We start from the raw sequence: 19,528 nt of genomic DNA on the forward strand, positions 1-19,528 counted from the left end.
GACAGCACGGGACACAAGCTGCCCACCGCTACTCTGAGTCTGTGCGCACGTGCCTCAGCGGTGAGAGGAGAAAAGAAAAAAAAAGATGAAGTTTGCGCTAGTGAGCTGGCCAAAGGGGAAGGATAAAGATGCTCTCAGTATAGTCCCCGTAAAGTGGATCGCAGACTTCGCTCCTGAAAACTCTAAACAGGAGTATCTTATCGAGTGCCGCAGCATCGGTGGCAAGAGGCCTACTAATGGGTGGACGGTTGAAACAGCACACACTGTAAAAAATGACCGTGAAATTTACAGAAAAACTATGTAAAATCCCTACATAAATACATTGTAAACCTAAAAACATAATGTTTTTGTTTAATTCACAGCGAAATTTTGTAAACTATTAAACATAATATTTTGTTATATTTACAATAATAATAATATGTGATTATAATCAAAATTATTTGTTAAAATTACAAATTATTGGTAATTTAAGCTTACAAGCTGCTCCTATAGCTGTTGTTGCGGATTTAAAATGCGCCATTTCATTATGTTCCCGCCATTTTCACACGGTGAAAGAACTAGTGTCTCACTTAAATGATCATATTAGAGAGGGCAGGTCTGTGTCATGTCCAGTAAGTGGTTGTACGATCGTGTTTACAAAAAAGTCATCATTTACTTCTCACATGTGTAGGAAGCACAAAGCATGCTCCCCAGATGGTATTGATAACATATACAGGGAAACTTGCCCTCAGCCCCCATTTGTCATTGCCAGTACAGATGATTCAGAAAACACACATGAAGCCATGCCAACAGCTAGTGCAGCCATTGATATGCCAGAGAATGATAGTCATTCTTATCTAAGGAACATTTGTCTCTTTTACCTTAAACTGCAAGGACAGTTGCTGATTCCTGCCTCTACTATACAGACTATTGTTGAGGAAATGCAAAATGTGCATGAGTTAGGTCAAGCCTTTACAATAACTAAAGTAAGTTCTTTTTTAAAAAATGATATGAGCCTATCAGATGAAACAGTCACTAAAATCTGTGACTGCATTAAAGAGTCTGATTTGTTCTCTGCCTGTCATCAGGGACAATTAAGAACAACATACTCCAGAAATCAGACATTCACAAAAATGTTGAAATACACGGAACCCCAAAAAGTGACTCTGGGAATGGATGAAAACATGACACAAAAATGTGCTTACTACATACCAGTGACAGAAACTCTGAAGAGCTTTTTACAATCACATTTAGGGAGGAATACACAGTCACAACTGTTTGGAGATCCTGATGCCGAGGTTTTTACGGATTTATATGATGGACAAAATTTCAAATGTCACCAGTTCTTTAATGAAAACCCTGAAAGCCTCAAACTGATTTTGTACCAAGATTCCTTTGAAATTGTAAATCCCCTGGGTTCTGCTAAAAAGACACACAAAGTTCTTGCAGTCTATCTTTCATTAGCAAATTTACCCATTCATTTGCGTTCAAATACTGATAATATGTTTTTAGTCTTGTTGTGTGCTGAGAATGACCTTAAGCGCTTTGGAGTAGCCAAAGTTTTCTCAGAGTTGTTGGCAGATCCTTGGAGACAGATGGAATAAATGTAGATGGAGAAACAGTAAAAGGGGGTCTTTACTGCATTGCTGGGGATAACTTGGGTTCTCATTGCATAGGTGGGTTTACAGAGAACTTCAGCCACTCTCATTATTTTTGCAGGTACTGTGAAATCACAAGAAGTGAGTTTGAGGCTGATCCGACTGTCTGTGGTCCTCCACGCACCCCAGAGATGTATGACGCAGCTGTTGCTGATCTCCAGGCTGAAAACATTCAGAGTGTCAGAGGAATAAAGGTAAACTCTATCTTTAATACCCTTGAGTCTTTTCACGTATCCCAGCCTGGTCTCCCGCCTTGTTTAGGTCATGACCTCTTTGAAGGAGTCTTGTCATATGATCTAGCACTGTACCTGAAGGACATTATAAAAAAGAAGAAATGGTTCACACACTCACTCTTAAACAGGCGCATCAAACAGTTTAAGTACAAAGGTTCTGAAGCACTCACAAAGCCATGTGCTGTCAACCCTGACAGAGCCAAGTTATCAGGGCAAGCCATTCAAAACTGGAACCTTTTGAGATTGCTACCATTGTGAAAAGACATTGTGGATCTTATTTGTGCTCAGAACATTTCCTTGTCCCAGATAGCATATCTTGACATTTTGATCCAAGAATATTTGGAGTTGAGAAAGATGTTGTTTCCTGAAATTCTACTAAAACCCAAGCACCACTATTTGCGCCATTATTCAGCACTGATTTTGAAATTTGGTCCATTGATAAGGTTGTGGACGCTCAGGTTTGAAAGTAAACACAGCTATTTTAAAAGATGTGCCAGACACTTGAAAAACTTCAAAAACATTTGCCAAACTTTGTCAGAGCGTCATCAGATGTATCAGTCATATCTTTTAGCTGGGCAAGAATGCAGTAAACTACTGCAAGTGAAAGATAGCTGTGCGTTTTATCCCAATCTCTACAGTAACACTATTAAACATGCAGTCAGGGAGTTAGCCTTTTTAAAAAGCAATACCACAGTTACCACAGGCATTCAGTACAAGGGCACTGCATATAAAAAAGGACAGTTTCTTGTGAACAGAAATGATGAGTATATGGAGTTTGGTGAACTTCTACTCATCTTGATTCAAAATGACACATCGGTGTATGTTTTGATGGATATCCACAAAGGCATCTTCCTCTCAGAATACCATCTGTATTCTGTGACAAAGGACAGTCTTGGGTTACAGTGTATCAACATTAATGACCTGCTCGATTTCTATCCTTTGGTATCATACATTCTTGATGGATACCAAGTCATTCCACTAAAACACAGTATTGTGGCAAAATAAAGTCCAATTAAAGCTCACTTCTCACTGTAAATAGTTTGACATTAATATAAGTGTTACCTGATGCATGTCCATGCTCTGTTAAGTGTATGTACTGTATATTTTTTCTGTTCTGTTTGAAGGTGACATTTTTTTCTTCAGTGCAAATATGAGTGACTGAGAGCAAACCTTCCTAGATGTCGCCATCATGGAAGTCCTACCACAGCTTCAAGCAATAAACAAAAACATCCTGGAAGAGCACTTGCAGTCCATTGGAGTCGAGACGTATGATGATCTAATGTTCATAACAGAGGCTGATTTGTTGACTGCATTAAGACCTGTACAAGCCAGAAAGCTTCTTTTTGTTTGGAAACAGAAATGTAAGTAAAAACACCACACAACTATTCAAAAGCATACATGGACATTGTGTAATATTGTACAGTGTGAATCATTATAATCTTATTTTTTTTGTCATTTAAAGACCACACTTCCAAGAACATCTCACTATCATCTGTGGAAGACTCATCTACCCAATCCCTCTCTGTTTCACCCCGAATTTCATCGTCAACCTCCAACAGCAGCCCAAGACTTGACACACATTGGGATAACAACTTTGAAATTCCATGGGGTAAATTTCCTGAGGAATTGATGCATTCTTTGGAGAGGGGAAAAAGGCCCGGCACAAAACTGAGGCGGCAAATGGTCCGGATTATTGTGACTGAGATGATGGAAAAATGCCCTCATGTAGGTAAAAAGCATTCAACTGATGTTGCAACAAAAATGGTGGCAAAATATCCCAATTCTCTCCAAGATGTAATAGAGGGGGATATTGTTGGAACAGGCTACCATTCCCTTGTCAAACAGTTGCAAAACAGAATTGAAAATGTGAGGCGCACTTCAACACCCAAAATAAGAAAAAGAAAACATCAGACTGATGTCTCAGACCAGACAGATGTGATCCCATTACAAGAGACCGCATCAATACAGGACACTTACAGGTGCATCAAATGGAATGTAAAATTTATGCCCATTGAAGAAACTCAAGAGAGCCATCAGCAAAAGATGGAAAAACTCCAGGTGATGTTCCAACACTCTGATGCCAATCCAGAGGAGGTAAAATGTCTAATGAAGTCTACGTTTTACACACAGCGTCAACATGTCAACCAGGGAAAAAGTATCAAATGCCTTAGAGAGGAGTGGCCGTTTTGGTTTGATGAACTTGGCATGTCAGTCCACTTCAAGGAACTCACTGGGATTGACCTCAAAGAGACATTCACACGAAATTTGGATTTGAAGGGGAAAAGGCTTCTCGACTACATGACCACAGTTTGTGTCAACAAGAGCAAGAAGTTCCTTCAGAATTATGCAAGGCTTCAGAGGATGCGGGGACTGCAGAATGGCTGTTCAGATGATGTGATAGAGATGCTCCTGCTTCTGCTCAGCTACTTTGATGAGGAGGAGGAGTCCATGTTCTTCCATGTAGAAGATAGATGTCTGGCAGAAGATGTCCAACTGGAGCAAGTGCCTCTGACCCCTGCTGTTATTGTCTGTGGTAAGTCTGTTTTTATTTATTTATTTATTTTCAATCATTTTTTTATTGCACTGTTTATAGAATTTGTCATGTGAGTGCAGAGCTTATTGATATAACCTGTTAAATAATTTGTTCTTAGGACAGTCCTGCTATTCCTCAACAAGGTACATGCTGAGTCTGGATCAGAACCTAATCAACACAAACATCTCCTCATTCATTTCTGCATTGTGCCTCATGTTCGGGAGCTACTACTGTTTTAATATCCATTATCCATCTGAGCTGGCTTCAACTCTGGAGTTTCTTCAAAGGTGAGTAAACATGGCTCTCATTACTACTTTCCCTGGTCTAGTCTGGCTCATACACGCACGCACACAGACAGACACAGACAGACATGCACGCACACAGACAGACACAGACAGACATGCACGCACACAGACAAACACAGACAGATATGCACGCACACAGACAGACAGACAGACAGACATGCACGCACACAGACAGACACAGACAGACATGCACGCACACAGACAGACAGACAGACAGACAGACATGCACGCACACAGACAGACAGACAGACATGCACGCACACAGACAGACAGACAGACATGCACGCACACAGACAGACAGACATGCACGCACGCACACAGACAGACAGACATGCACGCACACAGACAGACATGCACGCACGCACACAGACAGACAGACATGCACGCACGCACACAGACAGACAGACATGCACGCACGCACACAGACAGACAGACATGCACGCACACACACAGACAGACAGACATGCACGCTCACAGACAGACAGACAGACAGACAGACATGCACGCACACAGACAGACATGCACGCACACAGACAGACAGACACATACATTCATGCATTGACACACGCATATGTACTTACAGACAGACATGCATACACACACACAGAGACACACACATACATGCATACATACACATACATACAGACACTCACACACTGTATTTTTTTACTGATCAACTAAAATGCTTAATATGCTTTTATTCTACAGGTGTTTTTTCTCAATAAACCCAGAAAAGGGAACCAAAGTACAGAATAAAAACACCAAGTGTCCTCTCAACCCTCGAGTCCTCACCCTGATACAGGAACTCTCCGATCACGAGTGGCGTTAAGCCTAAATATGAACTTTTTCTGTTGACTCTGACTGTTTGTTTGAGAAGTGGTACTGTTTTCACTTTGTTAAATGTATATTATTGTTAAGGCACTATGTAATTTGTTTTAAACTCTTAAAGGTGCACTGTAACTCTTTCTGGTAGAGAGTCTGTATGTATCTTGCATTTATTCAATTAGAAATGTTTTTATTGCAAAAGAATACCTTAACAACCTGAATTCTTCTTGTAAGGGGGCTAGCCTCTCCACAGATATGACCTGTAACTTGGCCTATTGGCATCACCTGATTGTCTCTATGGAGATCGAGAAGTCTTATGCCATACTGTGGAACATTCCAGACAGGGAGAGTGTGGGTTGTTGTTGTTGTGAATTGGGTTGTTGTGCGCCTGGGACTTTGTGTTTGCCTAGTTTGTGGTGGAAAAATGTCCAGATTTAACGAGGTTAATATTCTGGAGTATTTCAACTTGGATTCAGTCATAGTTAAAAAAAAATGGCCCAATTGTTTTATGCCATACTGTGAGTTGTTGTGCACCTGGCACTTAAACTTTGTTAAAAAATAACTTTTCAAACTTAGTTTGGAAAAAAAAATGCATCCAGTTGTTTACATCTATTTTGATGGCTGTTAAATAAATTTTGCAAAAGTGATATTTTCTTGTCTTATTTTAAGGTGTATTTTTTAAATTTACCACAATATAACTTCAGTATTAAAACATAAAAATACAGCATATTATGGATATTTTATGTATAATATACAGAACATCTACATTTAAACGCAAAGTTTTACTGTTGTTTTACCAGTTTAAATTAGTTTTTGTTTGATATTTCCCTGTTAATTTGATCATTTATTGATGCACAATAAGCAATTATTCCATGTAAAAAATACAGGAAATTGTTTATTTATATACAACACAGTTATGTGAAATTAACAAAAAAAAATTGTAGACAACAATTTTTTTAATGTGATTCAACCGTGATTTCATTGACTGTAAATCAATTTACATATTTTGTCCGTAAAAGTCATCTACAGTGCTGCTGTATTTTTTACAGGAATTCTCTGGTAACCACAGCTGCCAGCGTTTTCCTGTAAAAACAACAGATTTTTTTTTACAGTGCACATTTTGCAGTTGGCAGGCAAGTACAGTGCTTTTTTTCTATATTTTTTTTACTTGGTTAGTCATGCAACATTATTGATAGCAATTATCCTGTTGAGGTTTTTGCATTATTGGCCAAGTAACATTCGCTGTAGGCTATTAGCTTCGGGACAGTGACGAGCTAGCTAACGGCCATCACGACGCTTCATTTGAACTTTTAGCTAGCTTAAGGGCCATTAGTCACATGAGTATGAATTTTTATTTAGAAGTGAAACAGTAATTAAAGTAAGTAATTAAACACTTACTTTAAAAGTCCTAAATTGAAGATTGTCAGCTAAGATTTGGGTTAATAAGAATACTTAACTGTCAACATTGTCAGCCAATAACATTGCACAGTGAAAATCAGATAAGCGGCTGTGTACGGCAGCAAAATTTAACGTGTTAAAATGAACAGACTAAACTTATAAAAAGCAGGGGGAACACAATACAAAAAACTGTAAAAACAGCACAAAATTTGACAGTAAAATACAGTATTTGATAACGTAACTACATAGTTTTGTTTCTGGGCATTAAATTCTGTCTTGCTACTATTTCTTACTAACAGAAAAGGAGTCTACACTTATGACTGCTGAGCAGAAACTCTTGCAAGAGGACCTACCAAAAAGCAAGAAGAGAAAGAGGGTACCCAACAAACTTTACCTTGACACACAGGAGGAAGAACAAGTTGCAAAAAAGGTAATAGGGTTCTTTTCATGAGAGCTATTTTGATAATATATTTTTACATTTCTGTCTGTATATATTTGTACATTTCTGACAGTGGTTAGCACTGTTGCCTCACAGCAAGAGACCAGCAAGCAATTTTGCGTTTAAAAGACGCAACGTACATTATGGAATCATCTCGCAAGTTATTTTGGCAGAAGCGACATGTAACCAAATTCAAGGTTATTTTGCCTAGAAGTGTTAATCATTGCCAGACTAATCATTGCCGGTCTATAGTTAACTTAAGCCCTAGCCACCGTGACCCCCTGAAGTTGTTGTTAGTAAAATAATCATGTGTGTTAGATACGTATGTTTTACTGTAACTCCATGTCATCTGACTGTATTATAGCAGAGATGTCTTACTGTAGGTTTCATTATATGATATTATGATACCAATATCAATAAATAAACCTGTACAATACTAATGTGTCCTTATATTGATGTGCTACACTTAAACAGGAAAACTATTAGCTGGTTTTGTTGCAAAGATTCACGGATGAATGAACTTCAACAGCTCATGTTTACAGTGTGGCTCTTATATAGTGTCTTCTATTTACATTTATATTTACATCATTTATCAGATGCTTTTAATCAGTTCAACTGACAAGTGCTTTACAGTCTTTATTAATAACACATGCTCCTGCTAGTCCAGTAGATCAGTGAACCATCTGAGATCCATCAGTCGAAGCACCCAGTTGGACTGGTACAGAACGAGAAGAAAGCAAGATGAAGACGATTTCTTAAGAGCTTAACAAAGTGCTAATTTAAGTTCTTGTTGAAGAAGTAGGTCTTTAGTGTTTGTTTAAACTCAATTAGCTTTAGCAGCTTAGATGTCATTTGTGGCAGATGGTAAATGGTCAGGGCAAGCTGGGATTTTCAGCAGGTATTTTTTCCAGGTTTCACATAATGACAGGAACCTCAGCCTTCATTGTTTAATGTTCTGTCTAATTAAATAATTTAATATTCCCAGGTTACACAGATGCTGTTGTAAAACTGTACAATTAATGTAATTGAAGGAATTCAATCTATAACTATCAAAACTAAATACAGAAATAACAAACAAACAAAAAAGAAACCATACAGTATGTAAAGGTATATTTAATATTGCTCAACAAAAGTGAAAGAAGTCAGATACACACACAGTTAAACAAGAGGAAGCAGAAACATGACACATATTTTACTATTAACAGCTACATCAACCTTCATGAGTAATAAATGTATTGAATCCAGATTTTCTAAACATGTTGAAACTAGAGAAACTGGGAAAATAAAGCTGTGTGTAAAATACAGTCCATAATCAAAAGGGATTTATATATAAATAAACTTATACATATTCAGAATTCAGAATGTTCCAGGTGTCGTATATTTTTGACAAAAATGTAATTTTTAAAAACTATATTAAAATATAAGATGGCTTACTTTTTATTTGTTGTGCTGTTGTCAGGACTGTTGTGACAAACATGAATCAACACATTCTGAACAATCAGATTTGAGAAATGAATAGTACAGCGACATAAAGAATGGACTTTATCCTTCAAGTTGGCAGTTATTAGGCCCATCAGTAAGAAACCTAATTTAGATCCTAATGAACTATCAAATTTTATATACACAGTTATATATCTCATTAACACCAAAATAACTGTGCATTAGATAAAATATTGGATGACATAATTTTCTGTTGTTAAAGTCTGATAAGTCAGAAGCACTACTTATCGGTCCAAAAAACAGTACACAGTTGATGTACTATTACTAGTTGCTCAACAGTGAAAGACCTGGGTGTTTATTAGACAGCAACTTGTCTTTAAAATCATATCACCCTTATTACAAACACAGCCTTCTTCCACCTTAGAAATATTGCCAAGCTGAGAAACATCCTGTCTGTATCTGATGCTGAGAAGCTAGTTTACGCATTCATGACCTCTTGTCACAACCAGGAAGGAAGGAGACAGACCCGTATGCAGGATAGCTTCAAATGAAAGGGGTTTAATAAATAATGAGGACAAACAGAAATATCCACACTACACAGGGACTAACGTAACTAATGAATCTGCCCTGCATTCAGCAAAGTGGCTCAGTTAAATACAAAAAGGACAATCACACACAATGGGGAACAGGTGTGGAGACAGGGAGGAGCAGACGAAGGCGGGGCAGCCACGTGACAAAAACAACAACAATCGCACATGGCCAAAAGTCCGTGCAGATCCCTGACACCTCTAGACTGGACTATTGTAATGCATTACTAGGTGGTTGTCCTGCATCTTTAATAAATAGGCTACAGTTAGTCCAAAATGCAGCTGCCAGAGTTCTCACTAGGACAAGAAAGTATGACCATATAACCCCAATTTTATCATCTCTACACTGGCTACCTGTTAAGTTTAGAATTGATTACAAACTGCTGCTACTTACGTACAAGGCTCTTAATGGTTTAGCTCCCATGTATCTAACTAGTCTTCTAACACGTTACAATCCTTCACGCTCTCTGAGATCACAAAACTCAGGACTTCTGGTAGTTCCCAGAATATCTAAGTCTACTAAAGGCGGTAGAGCGTTTTCTTATTTAGCTCCCAAACTCTGGAATAGTCTTCCTGATAGTGTCCGGGGGTCAGACACACTTTCCCAGTTTAAATGTAGATTAAAAACTCATCTCTTTAGTCAGACGTACACATAATACATCCCATAATATTGTGCACTATTACATCAGACCAAATGCACATTATCATCTAGTGCTTGTTAATATTATGAACAGCAGCTATGCTAATTCCTCTTCAATGCTTCTCTCTTTCTACCCTTCCTGAGGCATCCAGAGATTCTACCAGCTCCTGTTGTGTTCCGTATCATGAAGATTTCAGACCTTCACTGAGATGAGACCAACCCTGTGAGAATATCGAGGCATCTAGAGATGTTCCAGCTCCAGTTGGACTCTGCTTTATGAAATATTCAGACATTCTAAGAGGAGATATGAACTATATGTGGTCTTGAGGACAACAACCTCCTAACAATACACAATTGTCAGACTGTATATTTATAATCACACCCTCCAGTGTCACCCAAATGAGGATGAGGTTCACTTTACAGTCTGGTTCCTCTCAAGGATTCTTCCTCTTCCTTCTAGGGTTTTTTCCTCACCACAGCCTCAGTCACCTCAGGCTTGTTCATTGATAAATATAACACATTTAAATATAAATCTAACATTAATCTTAAATTTTTGTATTATATTAATCTTTGTATATTACATTTTTGTATTGTTTCTTATGTTCTGTAAAGCTGTTCTGAGACAATGACATTGTTAAAAGTGCTATACAAATAAATTTGAATTGAATTGAATAAAGTGGTATGATGTATAATATATAATATAATATATTAATGGCTGCTAAAAAGAACAAATAACTCAGAATGATTAGCATTCTGATGAATGCTAACTAGCTATTTACAGTAGCATAAACACAGGAGTTGCTCTTGTTCTTGTAGATGGCTGTTGGAGCTGCACCATAAGAGCTGGTCTCAAAACTCACTGCTGCATACACTGGACTTTCACCTGATTTCACCACTGATGGTGAAGTAGCACTGACTGCTGAGGGTAACTGAGCTGTGGAGTAGAAGTCCTGATCAGGAGAATCTGGTGGGTTTTGTGCTGTAGAATAAACAGTTGTAGTTGTCGGTAATTCAGTGTTGCAGTAAATGGTTTCAGAACCGTCAGGGAGGTTTGTGGATAACTGAGCAGTGCAGTATATTGTGTTAGAAAGAGATCTGCTGTCTTTAATCTCCTCGTAGTTATAGACTGGTGCTGGAAGCTGAGCACAAGAAGGAAAAGAAACAATTATATTCAATTTAGTTACAAAAAAAAAGCTCTTAAAAACAGCTCAATCAGATTAAAGTCTTAAATATGGTCTAAAATCTGTATATATTTCATTTTAATTCATTTAAATGCCAGATGCTTTAAATGCACATCTTTATAATGTTTAATAATTTATCAACATTCTGAAGTAAAGAATTCAGCCAGGGAGAAACACGGACATGTGACAGAGGTACATATAAAATGTTACAGTGATACCTCGAGATACAAGTTTAATTCGTTCCCTGACTTTGCTCGTATCTCAAAACTAGAAAATAGAATAGACCCCCGTATAACAGAACCATTAATCATGCATAGAGTTAAAAATAGGAAAGGAAAATAATAAATGAATGAATGGATAAATAAATAATTAAATAATTAGAGAGAGAGAGAGGGAGAGAGAGAGAAAAATATGTGGAGATTTATGACGTAAACTGTTACAATGAACACGGGTTCCGGCATGGTGGAGTCGGGGTTGGAGGAGGGAGTTTAAATCACAGCACTAAAAGCGCTAGAAAGCGGCTCAATGAATGGGAATTTAAATGGTGGGGTAATATGGATGTCGTAACCGGATTGGTGCACGTCGTGGACAGCTGATTAACAGCTGATGCACGCTTGACGACGTGACCTGCCAGAACTAACGCGATGCTTGATTTCTCTTAACTTAACTGAACTTAATTGCTACAATTTCTGTTTTCTTTACATTAATTGTACTTAATTTTCTTCATAGCTTTTCTCTTCACTTGTTTTTGCCTTTATTGTCACTCTTTCCTCACTAACATCTGCCGGTCGTTTTAATAAGAACCTGTCCGGTCGGCATATCGGATGCAGTGTAGTTGCACAATTTAAAATTTTTTCACGGATCCAACGCTTAAAACGAATCCGAAAAAATTACAGATCCGCAGATGGTCTCCACGTCACGCAGCCCCTTTGCGACTCTCCATAGGAAATTAATGACTTCCTGTTTATCGACCGTCATTTGTCATGTGCAGTGGAAAGGCGGCTTTAACCGAGTGAGACGTGGGAAGCTGAGGCGGGGAAACAGAGCACACGTGGTTGTTGCACACATCTTTGTTTTGGCGGTGGCTCGGATGCTCGTATCTCGAGCCAAAAATATGGTGGAATCATAGCTTGTATCTCAAAAAATTTGTATGTCAAAGCACTCGTATCTCGAGGTATCACTGTACTTAACTGAAGCTATTCAGAACTCTATCTGCATGACTTTATGTATTGTGCTGATGCCAAAGGACTGGCTGATTGGATAGCTGTGTGAATGTGCAGGCGTTCTGAATAAAGTGGACATCGAGCATGTGTGTGTATATACTGTATGTAGCAACCTTAATCTGCCACAAAAGGGAAGCAGAGAGCTGTGTGAGAGCTCTAGACTTTCATCTGTGCTCGTTTGTCTCGTCTTCTCAGTATAGCCACACTCTTGTTCACCAAAACTTTAATTTCTTAGTTAACTTTCTGTAGTAAACAGTCAAAGGTTTCTCCTCTGCAGTCTAACTTCTTGTTCTTGTTCAAGCTCCACTTGACTTCAGTCCTTCTGCTAACACACTAATAATACCCACATGTTCTAACCTAAGTTGTGGTTCACTCAGTTTGTTCAAGTCTCCTGTACACTGATGCCTGGGTTCAAATGTGGTGTGAGTGAAATAATTATTATAAATCTCACAGCCAAGTCCTCAATTAGAACATAATCAGGGATTAACTTTAAGTCCTTTTAACCTTAAGGGTTCTGTACAAATTTCATCAGCATGTAATGTTTGGTTTTGTGCAATCCATCATGTGACCTCATCGTTATTTCTGTGGTTTTGTTGAAATCAGCTTTTAGAAAAGCACAACTCACCACACGGGGGTTTGAGGAGCTTTTTAAGGATTGGGATGAAGATGAGGCTGAAAGTTGGGAAAAAATACAAGCAACTGTTTTAAAGATGACATTACGATATGTAATATATATATATATATATATATATATATATATATATATATATATATATATATATATATATATAAGCAAATAATATAAATAAATAAATGTATACAGTTTGTAAAGGGTGCTTGTCTCTATGGACCTCATGCATGTACATTTCTCTCTACTTGGAGGATTAATGTCTCTGGAGACTCGTTTGATTTATTCTTATTTACTAATTGAATGTGAATAAATGCCCTGATTAATAGTGTTAAAGTGTTTACAAACACAATAGAAGTTAAACACTCATCACCAAATATGCATTATAAAAATTAGAATGTTATTTAGAGAAAAATGTAATTTTGCAATTCTGATTAATAAAATAAAAATGTAAAACATTAAACATTATTATTACTATTCGTAATAATAATAATAATAATAACAATAATAATAATAATAATAATAATAATAATAATAATAATAATAATAATAATAATAATAATAATAATCTAATAAAGGCCTAAAATCATTTAGTCACCTTTAAAAGTCATGTGATGTGTAGTTTACAATGCTACAGGAAATGTATTGTGTGTGTGTGTGTGTGTGTGTGTATTTATATTACACACATAAGTGACACCTCAGTGTTGTGCGTCATTCACTGTGTTCACCTTTCATGAGTTAATTCTGACTTTATTAACACATTAAGTAGTTGTGTGAATGGAATACAGTACCTTGGGTCTTCTTTTTCCACTGAATCAGTCCAGTAAATAAAAGGGCAATGAGAAGCAGCACGAGAACAACAGACACGGCAGTGATGACAGGTAAAGTTTGGAACCCTGGAAGAAAACAGAACAATTAAACTTTAGGTTTGTGTCTATGTGTTATGAGAACCATGAGGGCTCCCTCTGCTGGCCTGCAGAGGATTTGCTGCACTTTACCATCAGGACTCTAATTCCCACAATCCATTGCACCACCAACTCAGCACACCTGTTTCCTGTTTGTAATCACCTGGTCTATTTAAGCTCACTCAGAACTCTCGTATGACGTGAAGTCTTGTTAGCCTGTCTACATACTGAGCGTATTTCTCTGTTCTGTTTATTGCCTCGTTTCTGACCCTGCCTGTTTTTCGTATTTGTGATTGTTTGCTACCTGCCCTGACCTACGCCTGGATTATCGACTACTGCTTTTGGATTTCCTTTGTTGTTGCTGTTTGCCTGGTGTTTTGAACCTTGCCTGTTTTTGGATTTTGCAAATAAACCTGCACTTGGATCTAACCGGTTTCACGCTTTATGACCCCATGTGAGTCTGTGTATGTGTGTGAGTGTGTGTATGTGCATATACGTGTATGTGTGTACGTGTCTGTATATCTGCGTGTATATTTCTGTGTTTGTATGTGGGTGTGTGTTTGTGCATGGGTGTGAGTGTGTGTCTGCTTGTATGTGCCTGTGTGTGTGTGTGTGTGTGTCTGTATGTGCATGTACAGTACAGGTGAGTGTGTGTGCAGGTTTGTGTTTGTGTGTGTGTGTGCTGATGTGGTTTTGTGGCCTTCAGACTGGATGTTTAACTTGATGTGGCTGAAACTGGAATATTTGGTCATATAGGAACTAAAATCTGTATTCTTTCATGCTGATAAAAGCTTTGGCTGAAAATCTCCTTGTAAAAAACATGAGTTTACACACTTTTGGTGATTATAAACTGAACACAATCCTGAGTTCATGTAGTTAGAGTTGTCTGTTGCTGTAACATTCTAACACTCTACATGTTTTACTGTGATGTAGAATTAACACAGTAAAGTTGTGCTTTGTTTAGATTTAGAGTAGGTTTTGTTACCCCGGGGGTAAACACCCATACTTACACCGCTTCTACATTAGACTTGTGAAACCTTCCTGTAGCCAGAGATAGAGGTGGGGTTAAGTGTGTAAAGGGTGTAAAGCTTTATTGTGTATTACATCCAGCACGTCTTCCTTTTTGTTATTCGTTTAACATTTCCCAAACAGAGAGCATGTCTGCAGTGCTACAGCTCTGTGATCTGATTGGTTCTTGCCTCATGGCTCAGTTTAACTGCATTTTGTGTAGATATGAGCTACAACCTAAAACATGGCATGTTTGATACACTTCCTTCTGGAGTTCATACAGAGTTTCCTCACTGCATCAAAACCCCTTGTAGAGTTTGTTTAGAAGTCACCTCGAGTCAGATGACCTCGAGTCAGATGACAGTCTGAGTTCATTCACCTTAAAGACGTGGACAATAATTACCTGAAAACATTCAACCACACGGGATCTACATACAGTATATCTTTAACTTTCAAATAAAACCATTAAAATAAAAATGCTGTCAAAAGAGCAGATGTTCTAAACCAACATGTTGGGTTGTTGCCAGAATAACTCAGTATTAAGACCTGTAACCTACCCAAACTGAGCACAAGACCACAGTGAGGCAAAGAATAAGAGTTCTGTTCAAACGAACTAAACACTGCATGAGTAAAAACACCCTGGAGACTGAAACCGGAAAATTAGACTTCACATCTGTCCAGACAACCAACCCACTGTGAGATAAGTGCGAGTGCACCAGGTGTAGAGGGGAAGTAGACCTTTGGGTGGGAATGTTACTGTGGCTGCAGCTTTAAGTTTCACAAACAGTTCTGTATTCATTTCAACAGAAATCCTGAGAATACAATACAATTCTATTATTATTATTATTATTATTTGGGAAAAACCTGCAAAATATGAAACAAATAATAATAAATACTTGTGAAAAATATACTGCCATAAATGTTTTGGCCTAAATTGAGTTTTCTGCCTGTAATGTGTGTATTCTGTCTGTAATATGTATATTCTGTCTGTAATGTGTGTATTCTGTCTGTAATGTGTGTATTCTGTCTGTAATGTGTGTATTCTGTCTATAATGTGTGTATTCTGTCTATAATGTGTGTATTCTGTCTGTAATGTGTGTATTTTGTCTGTAATGTGTGTATTTTGTCTGTAATGTGTGTATTCTGTCTGTAATGTGTGTATTCTGTCTGTAATGTGTGTATTCTGTGACATGTTCATCATTAGAAGGTGCTGTGATGTTGATGGTTAAAAGGAAATGAAAACATGGTAATGGGTCTACAGTTACTTCCTGTCAGTTGTTAAAGCACAAGGCAGAGCAGCAGGTTTAAAATAACATGGTAGATATTCTACATACCCTGAGATGAGGGAGTGATGGGGGTTTTGTGGAGAGTATAAGTTAGTAACTTATCTGAAATAAAAAAGAGACAGATTTAATGATGTGAGAGAAATGTGAAGAAGAAGTCAGGTAAAAAAGTTTATACCTGTTACTGAATGTGTCGTGTCCCCATGGGTTGGAGTGAAGTGTGTGGTGTGTGAGACAGAACTCATGGTGGGATCAACTGGAAGAAAGGAAACAGTCCATTTATCACTCTGAGTTTACACTCTTATTAAATCAGGTCTATTGTACAGAACATCACAAAAGTCTCCACAAGAGGAAATGAAGACTTTTAATACATTTAACTTCATTTACAAAACATTGTCATTTCACACAGATTCATCTCTCTACCATAATGAAGGTGTGAGTGTGTGTGTGTGTGTGTGTTTGTGCGTGTGTGTGAGTATGTCAGTGTGAGTGTGTGTGCGTGTGTGCATGAGTGCAAAAGTAAGTGTGTGTGTGTGAGTGTGTGTGTGTGTGTGTGTGTTTGTGCGTGTGTGTGAGTATGTCTGTGTGTGTGTGTGTGTGAGTGTGTGTGTGTGTACAGTATGTGTGAGTGTGTGTGTGTGTACAGTATGTGTGAGTGTGTGTGTGTGAGTGTGTGCACGTGAGTGTGTGTGTGCATGAGTGTGTGCATGAGTGTGTGTGTGTGTGTGTGTGTGCGTGTGTGCCTGCGTGTGTGTGTGTGTGTGTGTGAGTAAAAGACTTTTGAATAAATAATACTAAAGTGTTAGTTTCCTCTCTGTATGGAGATTTTTGGGACACACTGCACATAATCTGCCTCAATAACAATATTTAATAATCAGTGAAATAATGTGTGAGATTTATTTATTCTCTGTGTAACACTCACCTGTTTTAACCTGCAATAGAATCTCTGTGTAAATATCTTTCAATGTCCGCTCTATCGAACACCAGAAATTGCCTCCATCCTCAGGTCTCAGATCAGTGATGTTGACGGTGAAGACTCGGGCTGTTTTGTCATCATACAGAGAAAATCTGGGGTCTTCAGCAGGAGATCCAGATTTAACAGGAATGTCTTTATTCCCCACATAAGAACATTCACCTCTGCAGAGATATTTGTTGTTATCTTCATATCCAGATTCATAGTAACATTTAATCTGAACTGATCCTCCTCTGTATCCAGTTACTATAGTTACAGCATCAGTACCAACTGGAGAATAATATACAGTGGAATGAAATATGATCCAGGAAGATGGTGCATCAGTGTAAGAGAAGAGGAAGGTACACAAGAGATACGTGTGTTAGAATATCATATACACGTATTATTACACGTATAATACACGTGTTATAAACACCAAACTCTCATCTTAATAATCTAAATCAAACATGTCAGAAAGGGGTGTGCCATATCATACCGTCCATGACAATACCGGTATAATTTTTACATGATAAAAAAGTGTCATCTCTGGATATAGATGATATACTGTATTGAAAGACACGACGCTATGATGTATAGCACATGACGCATGTGAAGACGCATGAGGTGAACTTTCCTCGGATCAGACGTTTAGCCAAGAAATACTTCTGCATCCTTGCCACCAGCGCTGCCTCAGAGGCTAATCAGCACTGGCAGGAATATAGTAACTTGTCAAAGATCAGCTCTTAATGTAAAATCAGTGAATATGTTTGTGATGTGTCTGCCACATGGACGGCTAGTTAGTGTTTACTTGTACAGTTCCAGCACTGACATTCTAACCTGACTTCCATTTTATGTTTGCAAAAAGAATTAAAGGCAGTGCAACAATTTCATCACTGATATTCTACCTCATTTAACTGTTACTTAAGTTTTGATAGCACTTAGATTTTATATTTATAGGCAGTTTTACATTGTGAAGGTTTATTTGCTGTTGCTGTTGTTTGTTTACATTTGTACTTAAAATTTTAGGTCAATTTTATTAGGTGACAATATTGTGCAGGCTCCTTATAAGTTACAAGGTTAAATTACTTTAGTTACTGTTAAACTAGTGTTAAGGACTTATGTTATATAGGGAAAACACTACCAACTCATACCATGTGTGACTCATGTGTGACTGTCACTACTATTGCACTATAATGCAGCTGCTGCCATTTTATGACAATAGATTCACACTTCAGATTAGGTAATCTGTCATCAATGATGGAAATGGAAAATGTCTCACACTTTGTGTTGATTAACAGGATAAAACGCTCTGATAAAACTTCAGCCCTGATCTTTAAACATGTGACATGTAGTTAAGGACTATTGTAAGAACAATTATTCAAGTTTACACTGTAAATAAACAGAGATCATGTTCACTTGTGTTGTGATCACTTGGTCACTTAAACATGTACTTGTCTTCATGCACTAAATGAAGTGAAGCTCCTCTGTGTGCTTTTGAAGCTAAACACAAAGTCTCAGCAGCCCTGAACTTCACTACATTAAACACAGGAGAACATGAATACAAGGTCTGTGCTAAATGTCCAATTCTTTAATGTTACACTTACAATGAAGATTAATGCGAAGTGCTTTTACTTACCGGGAGTCAGGAAGAAGATGAAGATGAGGAGGATCTTCATTCTAAATCCAGACTCAGAAACTTCAGAAAATAAAAATGATAAAATATTAGTTATACGACACTCCAGCACTGTCCTTGTCTCTGTGACTTGGCGTCGTTTTGTGTGGCATTAGAAGAAAGTAACATCATGTCCACTTCCACTTTTAAACTGCTGACAGAAAACCACTCAGGAAGTGTGTGTCAAGTGTTGAGTGTCGTTGTTACAACAGCTGCTGTCAATGTAACAGAAACAAAAGAACAGAAAACATGTTTCTGATACTAAACTAATGACCAGTGGAGTTGTGTACTGCAACGTAACTGTGATATCACTTCTTTGTTTTTCCTCTCAGTCTGTAGAGAGTTTGACTATATAAGAGTTTGTAAAATGTTCCAGTCTGAAACTAGATGTGCTCCAGTGATTAAAGCAAAGCCTTGACCTTCAATAATTAATGCATAATGGCTTGTGATGGTCATAAAGTGAAGACCTTGACATTATGTGAACCGAATGAACAGACAGTAATGTTTTTGTATGTTTTCCTGAGATCTTCTGCAATACAATGACATCACCATGTGGATCAAACTCTGCTCAAGTACAAGAGCATCACAAATGTTCTTTGTAGGGCAGTCGAGGCCTTCTGTCACGTCTATCAGACTACT

General features: G+C 37.8%; 1 protein-coding gene across 1 annotated transcript; it reads right to left on the reverse strand.

Annotated features, from left to right (window-relative positions):
• Positions 1-9,348: 9,348 nt before the first annotated feature.
• Positions 9,349-19,013, reverse strand: LOC132839168 (CMRF35-like molecule 6). The gene is made up of 7 exons (XM_060859993.1): positions 18,854-19,013; positions 17,188-17,508; positions 16,444-16,521; positions 16,317-16,370; positions 13,861-13,965; positions 13,067-13,113; positions 9,349-11,176 (listed from the first exon to the last, which is right to left on the reverse strand). The coding sequence occupies exons 1-7, from the start codon at positions 18,891-18,893 to the stop codon at positions 10,805-10,807; spliced, it is 1,017 nt and encodes a 338-aa protein (XP_060715976.1). The 5' UTR covers positions 18,894-19,013; the 3' UTR covers positions 9,349-10,804.
• Between the last annotated feature and the right edge of the window lie 515 nt (positions 19,014-19,528).

The sequence above is a fragment of the Tachysurus vachellii genome, chromosome 24 (assembly GCF_030014155.1).
Source record: "Tachysurus vachellii isolate PV-2020 chromosome 24, HZAU_Pvac_v1, whole genome shotgun sequence".
NCBI lineage: Eukaryota > Metazoa > Chordata > Actinopteri > Siluriformes > Bagridae > Tachysurus > Tachysurus vachellii.